The 20,063-nt window shown below is 39.7% G+C and overlaps 3 protein-coding genes across 7 annotated transcripts in view; 1 reads left to right on the top strand and 2 right to left on the bottom strand.

Annotated features, from left to right (window-relative positions):
• Positions 1–1,445: 1,445 nt before the first annotated feature.
• rmnd1 (required for meiotic nuclear division 1 homolog) lies at positions 1,446–9,637 on the bottom strand. Of its 4 annotated transcripts, none has more exons than XR_013932070.1 (12): positions 9,537–9,637; positions 7,263–7,725; positions 7,064–7,169; positions 5,872–5,947; positions 5,439–5,478; positions 5,166–5,266; positions 4,897–5,003; positions 4,736–4,800; positions 4,491–4,567; positions 3,773–3,893; positions 2,052–2,837; positions 1,446–2,015 (listed from the first exon to the last, which is right to left on the bottom strand). XR_013932070.1 is itself a non-coding variant. In XM_080413527.1 (12 exons), the coding sequence occupies exons 2-12, from the start codon at positions 7,713–7,715 to the stop codon at positions 2,236–2,238; spliced, it is 1,296 nt and encodes a 431-aa protein (XP_080269653.1). In that variant the 5' UTR covers positions 7,716–7,725; positions 9,537–9,637; the 3' UTR covers positions 1,446–2,235. The 4 variants fall into 4 exon arrangements, 3 of the variants coding, with proteins under 3 accessions (XP_080269653.1, XP_080269654.1, XP_080269652.1); XM_080413527.1 differs by having other exon boundaries at positions 1,446–2,268; positions 2,721–2,837; XM_080413528.1 differs by having other exon boundaries at positions 1,446–2,837; positions 7,263–7,469; positions 7,606–7,725.
• Positions 9,638–10,034: 397 nt separating this feature from the next.
• On the top strand, positions 10,035–16,155 carry ccdc170 (coiled-coil domain containing 170; the record flags this gene model as incomplete). Its single annotated transcript, XM_080414270.1, has 8 exons — positions 10,035–10,061; positions 10,923–11,105; positions 11,432–11,755; positions 12,633–12,833; positions 13,082–13,255; positions 14,750–14,992; positions 15,273–15,476; positions 15,865–16,155. The coding sequence occupies 8 exons, from the start codon at positions 10,035–10,037 to the stop codon at positions 16,153–16,155; spliced, it is 1,647 nt and encodes a 548-aa protein (XP_080270396.1).
• A 103-nt stretch (positions 16,156–16,258) lies between these two features.
• The window catches only part of syne1b (spectrin repeat containing, nuclear envelope 1b), a 123,870-nt gene continuing 120,065 nt past the window's right edge, over positions 16,259–20,063 (bottom strand). For both annotated transcript variants that reach the window (XM_080415010.1, XM_080415009.1), the window contains 2 exons: positions 19,196–19,254; positions 16,259–17,570 (listed from right to left, as the gene is read on the bottom strand). In XM_080415010.1, the coding sequence (XP_080271136.1) occupies positions 17,312–17,570; positions 19,196–19,254 (318 nt within the window). In that variant the 3' untranslated portion in view covers positions 16,259–17,311. The remainder of the gene's footprint in view (positions 17,571–19,195; positions 19,255–20,063) is intronic.

Below are 20,063 nucleotides of genomic sequence, written 5' to 3'. Positions count from 1 at the left end.
TGGCTCAGCTTTGTCACACGCAGGAGGAACAGAGACAAGAAGAAACAGCCCAGATAGTACAAGCCATTGAAATGAGTTGTGAGAGTGAAGAAGAGTTTGCCATTGCCTGTGAGCCTCTTGAAATTGCAGCCGCAACAGAGACAGCACTCTCTACCACAGAATTCAACTAATTCCATCCAGCTCTAATGTCACCATCTGGTAAGTCCTGTGTTATATTGTCCTATATTTAATTTACTCTATACATAATCTATTATTTATCATCATATCTATAATCATGTTCAAATAAAATAATGTTGTTCTTCTGTTTTTTGTATTATGTTTTAGGCTGGACAATTGAAAAGACAGCAGGTCTCCAAGCCTCTAAAAGAAATTCACAACAGACCATCATGGAGAGAAATCATCATCGGAGGACAGCTGAAGGGGGGAAGCCATTACATTCAGTCATCCCTAATACTCAAAAGTATTTTCCTCTTTGTAAAATAATTTCTATGCATCTTAATGACTTTTATTCAAATGGTGGGCTTCTTGAGTGGAAGACAGAGTAGACGAAGCAGTGACCTGAAGTGCTCAATTACTCATCTTCTCAGGGGGTATACACAGTATGTGGCTTCAGCAGTGTCATGCTGGAGGACAATGCTGTCTAACTGCACAGTGTACTCTTTCAATACAATCACACAATTGTATTTGCTATTAATGCAGTGCAATAATCATTCATATAAGTAACCGTATGCACTACCTGTAGTTCCGAAATGTTAGGGCTGTATTTGAGACCACCTATAATGACACCAAGTCAAATCGAGGGGGGGCCCAGACCTAGTCAAGACTAACTCAAAACCGAGGATATTATAAGAGTGTCAAAGTCTTCAATGTTCTAACAGTCTGTAATCAAAGTAGTAATTATGGACGTAATTCAAAAATAAATCAGAGAATGAACCAAAACTAAAATAGTGCCTTTAAACTTACTGTACAGTAAAAGCAGCTCCATTCAGTTTTGGAGAAAATCCTAAAATTACAGGCAAGTCCGAGATCATCAGAATGTGATTTTGAAACCGGACTCAAGACTGGTCTGAGTACTACAGCCCTATGAAATGTTTCATGTTTCTTTTAAAGGAACTACAGCTGTGTCTCATTCTCACTGTACAGTATATATGCAGTTAGTATTTGTAAAAAGAAATATTAATCTTGTTCATCTTTGCTACCCATACTATGTTTTATGGTGAACTGTTTCAGATCAACTTTTGTCAATGCTCTGACAACACACACAAAGATAGTTTACTAGTAGTTTATTAGATAACATCATGACTGTTTTGAAGCTGCACCAGGATAGACTGACAGAAATGTGTTTATGTATCTTTATTCATAAGTTCCACTGTTCCACAGTTTGCATCAACAGCATGATGACAAATGTTTGACTGCTTAGCTGGCATGGCGCAAAGCTGTTTAAAAAATAAAATGTAATATTCAAAGTATTTTTTAATCATGATACACATGCATAGTGAATACATAGCAATCTTTAATATCTATTTAATCAACAAAGCCTTAAATGCAATGATGGCAGCTTGATTGTACCAGTTATATCTCCTTGTTCTAGCCTGTATTACTTGCTGTGCTTCCAGTAGCAATGAGATTGCTGTGTGGAACAGGTCAATGAGGCATTTTACCCAGGAGAGGCCTTTGAGTTGGCTGCTTTTCCTCCTTTTGATATTTTGTATCAGTTATGAAACTGACATTTGTAGAAAATGACATTCCTGCTGAAATTACATAATGTAACTAATAACTAAATGCCAAATATAAAAGTTACGTGTGTGTTTATACATATTTCCAAATGTTGATAAAATCAAATGTAGTCATAGTAATTTTATTTGAATAAACAACTATCTGAACAAGTTTGAGTACTTCTTGCAAATATCTCTCCCAACATCCCTTATTTTGGAAAATGAATGTCAATTTCTGGCCAAGAGACTCACAAATTATTGCTGGACACATAAATAACATACAAATATATTCAAGGTGAACTTAGCCTTAAAAAATAACTTTCACATATTCAAAACAAATGGCAAAATGTAAACTTCACAGCTTAAAACTATACCACACAGAATTATCTTCTGCAGAAAAATCTGTGAAAAATCAGTAGAAAGAAATATTAATGTTTTGGTGTGGAAAGTTATGTACATGAACTTCACAGACATTTTATCATTTCCCATGTCCGTCCAGAACGTGTGGTGGTAGAGCCTTTCAGAAGATCACTCTTGCAAGTTCAAACATGACCTTCAATAAAAGCAATAAAACACATGAGTTACAAATAGGAAGTTAGAGGAGTGGGCTTAGGAAAGCTACCAATTCATACTGTAGCCCTCGATAGGAATATCCAGACAAGGTACAGTAACTGAAACTGATTGAGTAGCACTATCCCATTCTTCAAAAACTGTATGCCCATGGGCAAGGCACTAAACACCCAACAGTGTCAGGTAATCAAGGGTCAACAGGAGAAGACTTGTACAGTGCAGCTTCCATGTTGAAATACTTGAAACTGTAATGATTGTGAAGGAAGGCATCGTGAAAAAACAGATGCATCAACCACATAATCCCGGTTCCATTCGGACCCTTCCCCTCGTGGCCCTCCTTTTCCTCTATCTACTTTATCTAAATAAAGCAAATACAAATGTAAACCATTCAGCACTATTCATACTGTGTCCGTTAAGTAATTTGGTCATTCTTACCTCAATGGTGATGAGGATTATAATCATCCACTCTAACCTCACGCTGTGTTTCTCACTGAGGTGGTTCCGCATGAGATCTGCCAGTTCTGTACAATGCTGAAGTTTCTCATTCACAACCTGAAACAGGATAATAATAAAGCTAAGCTAAGATCTTATCACAATTGCTGACTATTATCAGTTCTCCTAGTGGCCCTTGAGACTCATCACAAAGATTAGATGCATATCATAACAGAATTATAACAGAAGAAAGGGAAGGAAATGTCTGGACCTACTATATAAAAAAAGAAAAAGAAAAGTTTTCATAAAATGAATTCATAAACAATTAATGTAATTCAAACTGCGGTAAATAAATTTCAGCCGTACATTTTGTCTTTAGTCTTTTTATTCTAGGAGCCACCTTGACACTTAACAAACCATTACTCTTTTCCCATACTAAATAACATTCAGCTGGTAAAACCAGTGACGAATGAACCCATCACTCATTCTGATTGGCGTTTCCCTGACCCGCTGCAAGCCCCTGTAGCTTTATAACCAAAACTTTTGACGTGTTCAGAAACTGAGTCATGAGATCATCGTCAGATCATCTGACTCACAAGGTTAGATAGATATACAGTTGTATACAGAACAGATGCTGCACAATGACTGAGGAAATGACAAACCTTGACTAATGAATAACAACATGGCGCTAAAACGTTGTCATAATCAAATTTCCGTGACTTTACCATGACATGTAGCACAATCTCGATGACCAATCTTTGCTTCCATACCGAAGCATTCATTCATTTGTTAAGCAGTTGGTTCTAAAGGTCTTGTCTTGGATGTCAACAACCATCACATGATGCTGGTCAGGTTACTTACAGTACATGGACAGTAATTTTACAATTAGGGTTATTACTTTCCTCAGAAGGGTAACCCCATTTAGCAGTTAAAAACATTTCCAACACTTTTATCAGTCTTTACAACTTTTATAGGCCTGGAAAACTTCTCTTTAATGTTCCATGACTCCTCCAGCTTTCCCATGACCGTAGGTAGGTATTGTAAACAGTACTCACCTTAACCCTGCGGTCGATACTGAGAAACCGGCACGTCTTATCATAGAGCTGTTCCAAGGTCTCTCTGTCCCAGTAGAAATCAGGTGCGATGAGCAAGTCGGAGCTCAGGTTTATGCAGAGCCTGTGGTTTCAAAGTATAACATACTGTAAGAGGTTTTGATGTGTTAACAGAGCATTGCTACCAATGATATGATATATAAGATACATTTACACAAGAGTAATAAAATAGTTGTGGGCCAAACATTGTTTGGAGATGTTACTTACAGGTGCCAGGTGGGTGATGTTTGACATATGGGACAATACCATCAGTATGAGAATGTTTAGACAATCACCAGAAAGTTTTTGATGTCAAATTATAATTTTAAAAGATTATGTATTACACGCACACACGCATGCTGTAAGTACTGGAAGTTGATGGTAGGTGTTGCGTTCCACCTGAGCAATCCATCTCCAGGGGGTCTAGCACATTAAAAAAAAGGGTATAGACTCCCTCATTAGGCTGATAACGACAATAAAGCCATGAACTTCTTACTTACGTACTTACTTACGGTGCAATAGAACAAAGTAACGCCCACCTGGCACTCCAAAGCGTGTTAAAATAAGTGTAAGCAATTATTTGCCAATGTGACACCCAAACATACAAAGGGTTTGGTTGTTGAAGCCTCCCGACTCAAAATAGAAATGCTCTAAATAGATATCCTGGGAATACTGAACTAACCTTAGAGCAAACAGTTCTCCTATCTTCTGCATGACCTCTGCCCGAGACAACTTAACACTTTTACCAGACTTAAGCATCTGTTTTGACAAAAGAAAAGAAAGAAGAAATAAGGCAATTAAGTCAGTAATAATGGGCGAAGTGAATTTCTGTCCACATACAGTGCTTGGCCTAGGCACAAACATCCATTACAGATAATCAATTATTTATAATTGTATGGAGGGTCGCTTTTAAAGTGTACACTGTACCTCTGGGATTGATTGAATTGACTCAACAAAGTTATCTACAGAGATCTCCCATATAGCAAGTTTCACTGAAGGAGAACACGAGACAAAGAGAAAGCATTGAGGTTACGAGTACAGTACACCACATGGTATCTTGTTTTTACACATTGTTGTGTGCTTCTAACCTGATAGAGAGAGAGCATTCGAGAAAGCAAACTTCTCCAACACAGCTTCCTCTTGATCCATCTCGACATTCAGGAGGAAATTACCTCGCTCAAGCTTTGTATTCCCCCTAGACAAGAAAATAAATAAATCCTCACATTTCAAGTTTGACAAAAGGGAAGGGCCAAAGATCCACTTTAAGGTAGATTTAACATTAACAAACACCAATACACACATTTCCTTTCATTTTCCAGCATGTACTGTACATCATGGAGTGATCAATACAACGTACTCTCCAATTTTGTAGCTCATCTCTTCATTCTCCCAGTGGACCAATGCTACCTCATAGGGCTGGATCTCATGGCGCTCCAATATTCTCATGACTTTCTTCTTCTGCAAAGACAATGGGGCAAAAACATAATTTGCTGCGGTGAGGAAAAACAGGTGACCGATATACTTGAGGTGTTTAAAAAGATTCAACTGCTATAACAAACAAAATACACTACAAAACTTTATTAAACAAGCAGAATTTTTTTCAACTGTGTAATTTATATATTTTATTTACCGTTTTTTCTTCAACGTTCCAGAAAACTACTGACCCTTCCCTGAAATTGCACAATAGCCTTGTCAGTCATCCCTGACACAACAACCAGAATAACAACACTGACTTTTGTGCAGTATTTTCTACACCTGTGCTTCTCAACTTTTTCTGGATCAGGGCCCACTTGAAAGTATTCAAGCTTGGATCAGTGGAACTAATGTAGTATACTTTATTTAAGTTCCTATTTATTGGTATCACAAAGAAGGTTCCCCCAAGGTTTAAAAGGATATTACATTTAACATTTTTAAATATTAATTATATATTATCATTACAATCTTAGTGTTTTGCCAATTATTTGGGCACCCACTTTCACAGCCGTGTATTCCCACAGGATTTGGCATCTGCATGAATCAAAGCCTTTAGGAAATAAACACAGGTCTACTTGAAACAGTCCTACCTGAAGAAGAATATTAGTGCAACGTCATCTGCCTTTGCAGCCATGTCTGTGCTTATCACCAGTATATTTGAAGCATCTGAAAATAGAAATGTGACATCATGGGATAAATGTTGAAGACGCTTTTTTTTTAAATTGTTAACATCCCATATACTGCACAGATATATTATTTAAAAAAATAATAATAATACATTTCAATAATAATAATAAATATATTAAGCTCTTTTTGAAAACAGTTACAAAGTGCTTTACAATATAAGATGAAATACAGCCATGAGGATAAACAACAAGTCAATTAAAATTCAAGTCAAGTCAACAATAAATAATAAAATATCAATTTGAGAACAAACAAATTGTGCAAGGTAATTATATGCACAAAGCCAATCAAATCTAAAAATATGTTTTCAGAAGTGATTTAAAAGATGACACTGACTTTGCTAGCCTTAAATCCTCAGGCAGAGCATTCCAGAGATTATGGTGATGAGGCAAGTCTTGGAAACAACCAAGGGAACCCTACCTGAGGATCTGAGGCTGCGCACAGGCGCACAAGATGTAGCTGGGATGCTAAAAGGCATCGGTGTAATATGGTATATCTATTAGAGTTTGTGAATAGCCTAGCTGCAGAATTTTGCACCAGTTGAAGATGGGAGATAGCCTTTTTGATAAAACTCTTGGTTTCCAGCTCTTTGACATTGCAGCAAGTCAAAATAACAAAGAACAGCGTAAATAGAAATAATGAAAATACAACAACAATAGCAAAGTGAGGTGTCTTGATAGGTGCCTGTGTGTGGGATGTGTTTAAATAATATAATGTGTGCCGTCTTTACGGTGCTGTACGTGTACATGTACGTGTACGTGTGTGTGTGTGTCCTTGTGTATATCTGTATGTGGTTGTTTCTCTGTTTGTGTGTGATTATGTATGCACAGCTGCCTCTGAGTGAGTGAGTGTGTAGATAGATACCTTTATTGATCCCATGGGGGGAAATCAGTGTGTGATGTGTAGGTCCTTGTGCATATGTGTATGTGGTTGTTTATATGTTTGTTTGTGTGTGATTATGTACGCACAGCTGCCTCGGAGTGGGTGTGTGCGCATGCGTGCGAGTGTGTCAGGCAGTTCATGCTTCCCTTTAGCATACTTCATGGTTAAAACCTCATTGAACTAAGTGTTATGGATGATGTACAGTACAAGTCTTACCTCTAGGCAAATCCACTTCATGAAAACCATGACCCCTCAGGTCGTGGCAAAGGGTTGGCAGATGGTACTGATCAGCTGTTGCAAATGCTATACACTGCATCATATCCTACAGGTAATGACAGGTTTGACTGAATCAACTTATTGAAGTAAAAAGTGAAAAGATAATATCAGTATCAAGTAAGATGGATGACTGAATTACCTTGTCCTCAGGCTGATTGGTTCTCGACGGTTGTTTAGTCCGAGGCCCTTTCGGAATCCTTTTTCCAGGGAGTGCAGCTGATTTCAAACCCGATTTTAAGACCGTTTTCGCAAGATTTGTGGAATACAGACGCTTCCTTGTAGTCTGCACGCTCTGTGCGCATTGGAGAAACATCCCACGGTCAGCCAATAAGGTCCTGTGGTGGCACTGCGACCCATGAAAAGCCTGTGTAACATATCTTATGTAATATTGCCATGGGTTATGAATGTTTAAAGAACAGTTCCTTGGAAGGGTCACTGATGTCATAGCCAAGGTGGAGGAAGTCGAAGGTTGAGATGCATACTTATGATGCTGGTCAGGTTCTGAAAGACTGGAAAGGGCAAAGGAACGGATGGATTTCCTCTCCAAAGGCCGTGGAACTCCAACTTTGCACCATAATGTCCGTATAAGCATCTTAAAGGGACTGTTCATAGAAGAGAGGAAACACAGGGTGACAGTTCTTCATTAATATTGCATCATGTAAATGCCATATTATAGTAGCCTGGTAAACCCTCCCTCCGGAAATCTCATTTGCATTTGATTTCAGGAAGGAGTCTGGCATGATCGCCCATTCGGAAATGTGGCTGTGGGCTGGAGTTGGGCGGGAGTAATACTGTTGACTGACAACCCCTTCAGCCAATCAGCAGTGTTCCCCTTCAGCCAGTGCATTTTTACCACCATGTAAATGCCATACTATAGTAGCCTGGTAAACCCTCCCTCGGGAAATCTCATTTGCATTTGATTTCAGGAAGGAGTCTGGCATGATCGCCCATTCGGAAATCTCATTTGCATTTGATTTCAAACCCTCCCTCCGGAAATCTCATTTGCATTTGATTTCAGGAAGGAGTCTAGCATGATCGCCCATTCGGAAATGTGGCTGTGGGCTGTAGTTGGGCGGGAGTAATACTGTTGACTGACAACCCCTTCAGCCAATCAGCAGTGTTTCCCTTCAGCCAGGGCATTTTTACCACCTCCAGACTAATGTGACGCAACGGGACTTTTGAGACGGCCATGCCCAAAATAGGTTGTCTTATTCGGTTAAATGCGTGTCACTGCCCGTGTCACCCGGGCGGGGCGGAAAAGTGTCACTGCCACTTTCTGTACGGGCGAGGGGCACGACTTGAGTGAAGGACCAAATTTACCCAAACATCTTGTCATCACAAACGTCATAACAAATTGACACAGGGAAGCACAAACGAATGGGGCACACAATTGACAGGTGCTTGTGATTGGTGTGGGGTAATGAATCACTCCATCTGCCAATTGTGTGTCCCAAACATTTGTGCGTCCTTAAGGAAGTTTACATATATTCAGCCCTGCACTCATTCCAGGCCCCTCACCCGTACAGAAAGTCGTCCGTGTGCAGCTCGTGGAAAAGTGGAGATATTTGACTAAACACACGTTTTCTGGCAGAACTTTCAAATGGATATGAAACTAGAGGACAATATCTGACTCCAAGTCTTAGGAATTAATTATTGGGTGAGTACAGACGGAGTTTAGAGCACTTTTACGGCCGCGCAGATCATCACTACACAGGGCGTCGTCCAGGGTGATCTATGACTGTGTATTTGGAATACATGAAATGTATGTAAGATCACAGACATTCTAGGGCTAGCCAGACTCCTTCCTGAAATAAATTACAAATGAGATTTCCGGAGGGAGGGTTTACCAGGCTAATATCATAGTGCCCCTGTGGTCTTTACAGCAGTGGTTCTCATTCTCAAACGTTTTAATTTGAAAGACCCCCATAACTCTCAGAGTTACAAAGTCCTGTATATTGAGGGTCCCTTTGCAACCCCCTCAAGGAACCCTGAGGGTCCCTGGAGCCCACTTTGACAACCACTGGTCTAGCAGTCTTATAGGATTATTACATAAACATAGCCTACATTTTACGGTTGGCATATTTGAACATCTTCATTTTAAATGAAGCAAATAGTTCAGTTCACATACTGTCCACTGCACAGCCAGCAAAATCATACAAAAACTGACCTTGCATAATCTTGAAATGTCACTGAATAGCACATTGCTACCACAGAAGGAGAATTCCTCCCTGACACAATACAGTGCATTTGTGTGAATAAGTAACAGATAGTGACATAGAGTAAAGAGCAGGCTCCATTAGAATAAATAATAAAGGTGCTACTATAGCCTTAGAATAGCTGTGATATTACATACATTTCATGAGCCCAGCAAACAGTTCCATAGCAAATGAAAGAGCCGACACAAATGACTCACCACACCAAGCTTCAGAAACGACACACTTTGCTATAAATGCCGCGTTAAGTTAAAGATCTGATTCTGAATGACATTCTGTCAGCTTCATTTCCAGGATAAACTTCCGTTGATATTAATAAAGTTTCGTTTGAACTTCTTCTTTGTTTATTTTTATTGGCGGAAAAGCGCATACTGCCACCTACTGGGAATAGAAAAGAAAAACCTACTTACAGTGTACTCCTACTCTATGACTCCTACCCAGTAATGCTAACTAGACCCTACCTACCATAGCCTTCATTTAAATTATAGAACATATCGCTGTGTCCTTGATCAGTTTCCAAATGCTCCCTTAGTCCCTTCATGTCACGCAGAGCAAGTCTCCTTCTGACACTCATCCTGATCCAAAGTCAGTTTGTTCTTATAGCACCCCCTCTGGTAAAACATTGGTACATGTTTTCTGTTGCTTGGAAACTTCTTCAAACAGTACCATCAGCACATTTTCCTTAACCACCTCTAATTATGGAAGCTACTGAAAAACATGATGAGGTAGGTTATAAAAGGTTATAAAAAAACGATTTTACATGTGTGCTAACTGGGTAGGCTATTGGGGTCAAAAAAAGAATTATGTCAACAAATTGTAGGCCTACACTTTATATGTGCACAATAGTTGACATGATTCATGAATAATCATAACGACATACATAATGTAAGTAGTAGGTGAAGGTTATTTTCAGTGGGTGTAACTAAGTACATTTACTCAAGTACTGTACTGAAGTACAATTTTGAGGTATTTTTACTTTCTTCAGTATTTCCAATTTTCAGTACTTTTCCACTCCATACATCTCAGAGGTAAATATTGTACTTTTTACTCCACTACAATTATTTGACAGCTTTAGTTACTTTTGTAGATTTATATTATTATCACGAAACATACAAGCTAGATCTCCTATTTTCTAAATATTTGTATACACTTTGAACTTGTGAAATGGGACATTCTGCACAATGATAAACTTCTGTATACAGTATATATATATATATTTTTTTTAACTGCATGTTTTGCATAGTAGTGTATATTTGTATTTGTATTGTACATGGTTTGTCATTAAATGTTTCGATGAATTGAGTGCAAAGGACCCCAATGGAAACAAGCCATAGGCTTTCTTGGGTTTAAAATCCTCTTAGCAAACCTTGTATTGAACTGTACTTTCCTGTGCTTTTTTTCCTTTTTTTGCAAACTGCTAATAAAGTATTCAATCAAACTTTGACTTGTGGTACTTTAAGTACCATTGATGCCAATACCTTTTTTTTTTACTGAAGTACATGTAACAGAGTACTTCTACATTGCAGTTCATTGATACTTTTACTTAAGTAAATCATGTGAGTACTTCTTCCATCGTTATTTCATAGGTGGACCAGTGCCATGAGAGGGACAGGCTGAGGATCAGGCTGGCTGTGTTGGAGGAGAGTATTAAGTCCTATGAAGTGGAATGTAAAGCCAGCAGGCAGACAGTGATGAGGCTGGTGACAGAACTGGACTGGGAGAGGAGGAAGGCTGTCAGCAGTACCGAGATGCTTGATTCACTCAAAGTGGTGAGCATTGCTGTATTGAAATTTAGAACATGAAAAAAAAGTGAAACTACAGTATATATAATAATTGCCAGAAACTTTCAAAAATAGTGAAAATAGCAGATCTACAAGCTCACAACGCGTTGAGATGTGACACGTTGTGAGCTTGTAGATCTGCAATTTTCACTATATTTGAAATAGGACTCAGTGGTTAATTCATAATGTATTTTTGTAACCCATGAGTTATACAAGCTACACAAGCTTGTAGATCTGCTATTTTCGCCAAATGTTTGCCCCAGAATAGGGACACTATAGGGTTCCAGTGGTTAATTGTGCAATGTGTTGGCCAGGAGTTTGAGGGCATGGTGTTGGGGAAGAAGAACACAGAGATGGAGAGGCAGAGCCTCACTGAACAACTTGAAGCCAGCAAGCGTGTGATCGAGGCAACCCAGCGCCAATCTGAATGTTTGGAGAAACAGGTGGAGGAACTTGAAAGGAAGCTACACATAAGCCAAGATGAAACTCAGTTAGCTCGGGCGCAACTGCTGGCACTTCTGGAGAAAGTTTCTACCCTGCTGCAGCACAGTGATTCTGAGGGAGACATCCCACCCACAGAGAAGGACATTCTGCAGAAACTGGAAAACCTCTGCACCCGAGAGGGAAAATCACAAACGGTATAATATTATAACCTGTGACTTTTATAAAGAATACAAAATACAAGCACTCATAGATTGGTCAAATTTCAGTATGACGGCTTTGTTGACTACTGTCAAGTCACAATTTATTTTGTATGTGCGCATTGTACGGTATGCGTTTTATTTCTTCATTGATACGTACAGTACATACACAGATAGATGGGCATTTTGTTAATCCTCACTCGACCAGAGAATTTGAATTATTTTTGTTGCTAGGTATGTTTTCACATATAAGGAAATTGTCTTACTGACATTGGAGCACTACACTGAACATAACAGTATTAATATTTACACAGCAAGTTTAAAAATATTAATGTAAACATAAGGATAGATGGGAACTATATGCAATGGACAATATAATGTAGAGGCTGATATTGACAACATGGCCGCATAAATATGGAGTAGAAACCCCCCCCCCCCTCCTATAAACTACAAGCTTATGGGGGTATACAGTAAATGTGCAGTATATATCAGGTTCTACAGGGGTAACATTATGGGCCATTACACCTTGAATATTGTGCTGTTCACCAACAATTTCTGCCCTATAATAGACAGAGGAATTTCCACTCTAAAATCAGCAGCTCTCTTAGAGATGAAAGTTCAGTGAAATTGTATTACAGCCTGTTCTAACAAGTTCTCATTAATTGTGCTGTTGTTTTTACTGTTTCCACATTTCACTACGCAATAATGAAGGTGGTTCCATGGGGAGTTATTACATGGCATTGTGTTTAGGGACTCATTATTACGGCTTTGCGCATTCTCATTAATCTTTGCTGGTCTAAGCCAAAACCAAGCATTGTAACTACAACTTCAAGGGATCCTTATAGATTTTATTCCCCAATAACTAACCCTGCAGACCATGGCAGAGATGGAACTGAGGCTGTCCCACGCCTCAGAGGAGCTGGCCAGGCAGACAGAGCTTCACCACAGTGCTCTGCAGAGGGCTCAGCTTGCAGAGCAGCAAGTCCAGGACCTGAGGCGGAGACTAGAGCAGCTTGAGGGCGAGCTGTTGTCGGCAGACGTTCATCGTGATGGACTGAGCCACGGCCAACAACATGTGAGTACACTGGCGGCAGGCCCATGGGTCATGATGTAGTCGAGTTATCACGTCCAGATCTAATCACGCCAGCTGGTTTTGGAATAACAAAAACATTCACAGACTATTGTTGTGTAAAAGTTTATGAATTAACAATAACTCTCATTCATGTACAGTATTCAATATATTTATTACGAAGTACAATTCTCAGTGTTAATTCCGTGTTAATTTAACGCTGAGAGTGTATTACTGTGATTCTCCTTTTGCAGTATCAAAAGTTCCTGGAACAGTTGTCAGAGACCATGAAGGTTGACAGCATTGCTGTGGACCTTGGCTTCGATATGAGGCTAAAGCTACTTCTGTCCCGAGCAGAACAACTTGTTAAACAGGAAGGGACTGCTTTGGCAGAATCCCAAACTCTAGCCTACAGCCTGCAAAGAAAGGTATTATTAATATAACCTATTGCCACATATAGTCCAGAGCTATGCTGTTGATGTTAACCAGGGTTGTTTTGTTGAGCATGAATTCTCTTTTTCATTGATACCCTGCTTCACATTCAAGTTACACACATTCACAGCAATTTTTTCCCATGATGACATGCCAAAAATACGGACACTACGTTGAAAGTGGTTAATTGCCTAGCTCAAGTAGCCTGGTATCCAGCCTGCTTCGCTACGTTCGGCTGACTTTTTTTTCTCTCTTCGCGAAGAGAGAAAAAAAAGTCAGCCGAACGTAGCGAAGCAGGCTGGATACCAGGCTATAGCTCAAGGGCACTTCTACAATGGGTATTGAGGGAGGGGTGAGTGTTGCTGAATCAAATCTCCACCCTTTTCCTGCTACAAATCTATCAGCTCCTAAAACCTTTGATTTAGGACCACTGTTTACCCAAATTGAATGTGCATCATGGTTGCTTTACTTCTGGGGTGGAAACACCAGTCACAAAATTCACAGTCAGACCTTTGACCTAGGATTGACGGTATAAGGTGGGTATCATCTTGCAATGACACTGCAGCTTAATGTAATGTAATGATAGTTACTTAACCACTTTCAACCTGGAGTCCCTACTTCTGGGCATGTCATTATAGGTGAATTTAGTTTTTTATTAAATTATTTTCAAAATGTTCAAAAATAGCTAAAATAGCAGATCTAGAAGTGATGCATTGTGAGCTTGTAGATGGCCGATTTCGCTATTTGTTTTAGAACTAAGTATTTAGGGCTTAAGTGAATAATTGTGTCAGGCTATTTTTTCTCACTTAAATTCAAAGAAGTCACGCACATCCCAAAAAAACTTTTGGAGGCAGGTGCTGGACCCTAAATGAACAGAGATCAAAGGCACAAAAGTTGCCTGATGGATGCCTTAATAAATGTCACTTAAGGTCGCTAATGGTGTGCGGACATATTTTGTGCCTTTATTCTTCCTCCATTGACTCATTTGAACAAAAGTCATTTTGTGTCACTGATGGCTTCTGTGTCACAGTTTCAGATGCCTCAAAATAAAGGAGCAGTGTTCTGGTGCTACCAAAAAGCAACTATTTTCTCAGATAAGGGTACTTTCCAAAAGAGAAATCAAGGCAGTAAAAAGGATCCCATGTCATGATGAGCTGACAGCAACTACAGAGAATGTAAAGCAATAAATGTTGAAATAATTTGGTGCTCTTTTGTCATTGAAAGAAGACAAGCTTAACATGTCGATCATGTCTTTGCCAAACACGAAAAACGTGTCTTCTTTCAATTAAATGAGCATTACACCATCTCAGTTGCAGTGCATTCTGGGGGGGTTGCGGTCATCCCATGGCATCAAAGGAATACAAATTGGAGAGTAGATATATTTCAGTACCACACAGAAAAGTCAGAGGGAACTCTTAAAATAAAATGAACCTGTAAGAATAAGGGAAAATGTATATATTTACATTTGCAACCTCCCTGTTTAACAATAGTTAAAGACACAGAAAGGTCGACTGGAGGGCAAGGAGCTCCACACAGAACTTCTGAGGAAGAAGGTGGCAGAGCTAGAGGAGGAGAAGAGGAGCCGATCAGCTCTGTCTGTGGAGCGTGATGATGCTCACCTGGAGGCCAGGAAGCTGCAGAAGAAGGTGGAGCGTCTCCAGGGCGAACTCAAGGCCGCCAAGTTCTGCAACACTGAGCTCCAGGCTCAGCTCTGCCACACCAACGAGCTCAAGGTAGTGGGGAGAACAGCTTGGGTCCACACTCCATCCAGAGGCAGAGTCACAAGGCCAATAACCTTGTGACTTACATGCATTTGTGTTATACAGTATACATTCATATACTGAACATAAAGTATACTGTATTATATATTCAAACCCTGTGGTCAAATACTAATGCAATGTGAGAAAATAATTTCCTTCCTTGATAAAGTTGTTGAACGTTTTTTGATTCAGTGTTTGCTCAGACATTGACAACTGGTTCTTTGGTCCTTGCTGTGTCATTGACATTGCTAAGCTTAAAGTCATGGAACAGAGTCAGGCCATGCAGGAGCAGAGTAAAATGCTGGAGGACCTGGTGGATGGGAAGGCAAAAGTAGAGAAGACCTTGAGCTCAGTTAGCTCAGACCTACAGAGCCAAGAGAAGGCGGCGGAGGAAGGCCAGCAGCAACTTGTCACACTCAGGCAGACCCTAGCTCAGCTCTCTGAGAGGGAGAGAGAGGTATTGATTGATTATATTTTTGCATTAAAATATGTACATTTGTACAGCCTAGAGCTTGAACACGTTCAAGTGGTCAACACTTGTTTACAACATGGTATGAATATAGATTTCTAAACACATTAATTCAAAATCTAGAAAGCCATAACTTAAAAAGAGAGGGATTATTTTTTAAATTGTTAACAAGTCATATACTTTTAGTAAATAACTTTGATTATGTGTCACTTCATACACACTTGGCACTGACACCTTTCACAAAAGTTTTACTTCTGTTGATTTTGTGAATGGCTCTATACTGCACATTTTGGTTTTTAATCCACAGCATTTGACTTTATTATAGACAGAGAAGTCATTTCAGATTCACAACAATTTTTTTCTCTCCCTGCTTTAGCTATTTGACTTCCGCAGGGTGGTTTCGCAGATGCTAGGCCTTGATGCCACAGCCTTGGCTCTTCCAAATTATGAAATCATCAAGTTACTAGAGAGCCTCCTTCACCATCAACACTACCACCACCTTCATCCCCATCACCATGCCCTGCCGTGGCACTGTCCTACCCACCAGTACCCCTTTCTCCCCCAAATCCAAGCAACATCCCCATATCCTGACAGTTCCTCCACCTTGAATGCTTCTACCTCTAGGTCCTTTGGTCCTGATGATGCAACATCTGTCCATGAAAGTTAAATTACTATCATAACTACAGTATGGCTTTGAAATTATTCACTGAACAAGCATGAAAATGAATAAAACAATGTGTGTGAAAGATCAATAAAAGACTAAATCAAAATAAGGATTTGGCATTCATTGTTTGTGATATTCAGATATACAGTACATACAATATTTCATATTGATTTTGATCATTATATACACATCATGTTAAATACTCCAGGACTGTTATATTATTTGATACTGGACGGAGAGGGCCATACAAAATATACAGTAATTCTGTTCTTTCCTCATGATTCTGAATGTTGTCATGTTTCATCTTGTTAAAAAAATAAAAACGATGTATACAGTACATGGTTCACTGAATTGTAAATGTTGGTACAGTCTTCAAACTCTTCATAGAGAATGGTTTCCTTTCTTCTTAAGCAATCAACACACAATTTGGCTTAAATGGATATTCAATCAGTCATTGATATAACATGGAATTCATGTTAAAAATAATTGAATTTTGATGACTGACACACTGAGCGATATGTAAGTAAATAAAATCAGAGGTTAGAACGGCATGCCAAAATACAAGTAAAAAAATAATTGCAATATAAGATATATTAAATGTTATATTACAAAATTTCTGTTGTTACAAGCAAATTCACAGGCTATAATTAATTTCTGCTTTTAACTTAGCTTATTTTTTCCCCAACAGTTCCTTCAACAGTCCGTGTCCAAAGAATGTAGGTTTTCATTATTTCTTTTATTTTGTGAGGGGGATTCTTAGTTTTTCACACCAAAGATGCTTCTTAATTGACACAGAAATATACAGCGTTAAGACAGTGAAAAACTTGTTCCTAGATGCTACACAATGAGATTAACTGGAGATAGCAGCTGTTATTTTGTCAAAAACAAACGCATGACCGAGATTGAGCTCAAGTGTTTCCTGCTGAAGTAACAGACCATTCTCGAAAAGTCCAATATCGATTGTTAAGGTCAAATCAAGAGTAACCCAAATTGTTTTAAAAACTCTGCAGCAGTTCTGGATAGCTGCACACACAGTATGTTCCTCAGAGTTCATTTAACTCAGTGACTGTAAAAATGGACCCTTATAGTTCATTCTTACGCTCTCCGAGTTAAATGAGAACTGAGAATGTTGCCGTGTGGATATCATTCATTGTCCGCCTTACACAGGAGGCGGCCCGTTGGTGTAGCTGAGCATGGGGTAGAAGGAACGAGCAAAGTTGTTGAGCCGAGCACAGCCGGAGTCTCCGTCAGACATTGGCACCAGGCAGGACAGGCCCACCAGCAGCAGCAGCAGGAAGATCTGGAGAGGGAGTGCCACCCAGAGGACACGTCGCAGGAGGGACCATCTACGAGCCGGGGAGGACGGTGACGTGTCCGACTCAGAACGGGAGGAAGCGAACCCAGCGTCGCTGCGAGACCTGGTCACGTGACACCGTCCGGAAAAAAAAACTGGTTTAGTTCAACACACCAACAAGTTAAGGTCATATCCGTTCCCTCCGTCAGCCATTTGAGTCATCAAACTCACGATGTCAGGATTACAATACACTGGCAGCCGGAGAGATCGATTTACTGTGGCTACAAAGATAAACTCATATAACATCTACAGTATCAACGTACTGTAATTTAATAAACCAACTCCACTCAAAATTCATTCTAATTCAATTGCCATTTTCCCAATAGTGGGTCAGTGTGCAGTGTACCAATTTTCAATCCAAATAAGATTTCAGTTCCAGCAACTAGGGAACTGTATGTCTGTGCTTGCCAAAACTGGTGTATTTACAAGGCAATGGTGGGGACACCTGAAAGCAATGTTTACACAGTATTTGACATTGGTGATTTACACACAGAGTGGTTGGCAAAACACAATAACAAAGACAGTCACAAAGCAAATCTCCAGGCATACATACAGTACAATCCTACATCACAAAACAGATACAGTATGTATGTGAGGTAGCATTCCCTTGCAGGGGCGTTAGGATAAAAGACAAAGGGCATGCTGCAAGTAGCAGTTGAATATTCTGATATTCATAGAAGCTCTCTTTGGAGGGTTGTGTCCATTGAAAAATGCAAAGCATGCCAAGACAAGTAGCATAGCAATAAAAATAAATAAAAAAGCTATTTAAGGGTAGAGTAGCTTTCCTCAGCTTTTGTTAAATATATTATAGTTCACCATCTGAATACACCACCACCCTCCATAAAAACTGTTTTCAACTGAAAGAGGAATGTTTACAGTGCAGCTCACGGATACCTACCGACTGGGGAAACACAAACACCTGCATTTGTACTTACTAAACAGACACAGAGGCCTGGTATACTCTCTAATTGGGTTACACTAAATCGATATCCGATTCCAGGAACGCAGGGACGACATTGACGCCTGTTTTACACAGGTGGTCCTAGGTGTTTGCAAAAGTGCCTGACCCCCCCACTAACATTTTGACAAATGGAGACCTGAGAGGCAAGAATGGCAGATAAAGGGGGGGATGGTGAATAGTCAGTGAGATAGAAAAAAGAGAGCAAGAAAAAGAAGAAATGACACACAAGAGAGAGAGATAAAGAGAAACTGCAGCCTTTGCATTGTTCATTGCAGACATTTACTGGCTTGGCGATTTGAAGGAAAGGGTGTGTGCGCTCAGTTGTTGCTCAGCAGGGAGTGTTAGATCAAGAGTTATTTATGCGATATACATAGATAATAATGCCCTCTGGTTAGCGGTGTTAAGCAGCCGAGGGCATTGGCAGAAAAGAGGCCTTGCACCATTCCTTATGAATCTCTTATGAAGGATGTGTGGGCTACCACACTTAGCTCATCCCCTAGCCTACACATAGTGTCTAGACTTAGAAGATGATGGAATTCATTGTCATGAGCTATTAAACATGGTATAACTACAAATAGGGAATATTATTTTAAAAGAAACAGTTATATGAGACTCGGGGTCATTCAAGGTTAGTAAGCAGTGAACCATTGGGGTGGAGGGGGCTCCAAGTGCATCATGGGTAGAGTTCCATTATCTTCTGGGTGTTCTAGAAACCAACAGAAAGGTACCTGTGGTGTGAACCGCTCACAGGAGGTCCAGGGAGTGACAGACTACATTTGCCCCGTTGCTGTTTGCAATGAACACGGGGGAGTAAAAGAAAGAAAGTATGTTTCAGTCCAGGCAAATAAAGACAAAAGCTACCGATGAAAGAAATCCCAAAATGAATAAAGAGCAGCAACAAAATCATACGTGAAGGTGTCGGTGATAGATAGTAAACCGTGATTTATCAGGAAACTGGCTTTCCAAAGTGCACGGCTACTGTGACGTGTTTGTGCTTGAATTAAGTGCTGTTACCAACGAACCCAACTCATACCGAAAGCTGAGACGTATGCCTTACGATGTATGATTTGCCTTGGTAACAGACTTTTAGTGACATCAAGCACATCTTAAAAGCATTAATATGCTTATTTGGATTGACAGAGATAAGCTTGTTGAAATGAGCATATTAAGATTTCATCTTCTGATGAAACAATAATCTGCTCCCTTGTTTTACAGATAAAGATATACATGTTTGGTTGACATTTCTGCATTTTGAGCAGTTTTAAATAGCCAACATTCCAGGGACAAAGAGGGAAACCAGAGTGTGAAGAGATAAAAGGAAGAGTCCTCCAGGACCTCAAATTCATGGGGTAGAATCATTTTGTGTGGGAAAAACTAGACCGATAAAACTGAAAACTAAAACTGAGTAACAAAACAAAACAAAAGTCATACAAGAAAAGGATGAAATAAAGTGGGGGGAAAAAAATCTCCAGTGCTCTGGTGGGGGCTTGCTCTGGGAAGAGACAACGTGCAAGAAGAATAAAAGGCTGGGGGAAACAGTTCAGAGATCAGAAGGAGTGGGTGTGTGACATGTGAAGAGGGGAGTAGAGGTGTGGA

Source organism: Gymnoscopelus braueri (assembly GCF_963280865.1).
Source record: "Gymnoscopelus braueri genome assembly, chromosome: 19".
Taxonomy (NCBI): Eukaryota; Metazoa; Chordata; class Actinopteri; order Myctophiformes; family Myctophidae; genus Gymnoscopelus; species Gymnoscopelus braueri.
Note: the sequence above shows the minus strand (reverse complement) of the source record. Positions and strands in the feature narration are given on the sequence as shown.

Coding starts and splice junctions, on each gene's coding strand:
- rmnd1 (XM_080413526.1), bottom strand. CDS start 7,715: ATGCTTATACGGACATTATGGTGCAAAGTTGGAGTTCCACGGCCTTTG. Junction 5,479..5,871: donor GCACTAATATTCTTCTTCAG/GTAGGACTGTTT, acceptor GTGCAATTTCAG/GGAAGGGTCAGTAGTTTTCT. Junction 5,267..5,438: donor GGAACGTTGAAGAAAAAACG/GTAAATAAAATA, acceptor TTGTCTTTGCAG/AAGAAGAAAGTCATGAGAAT.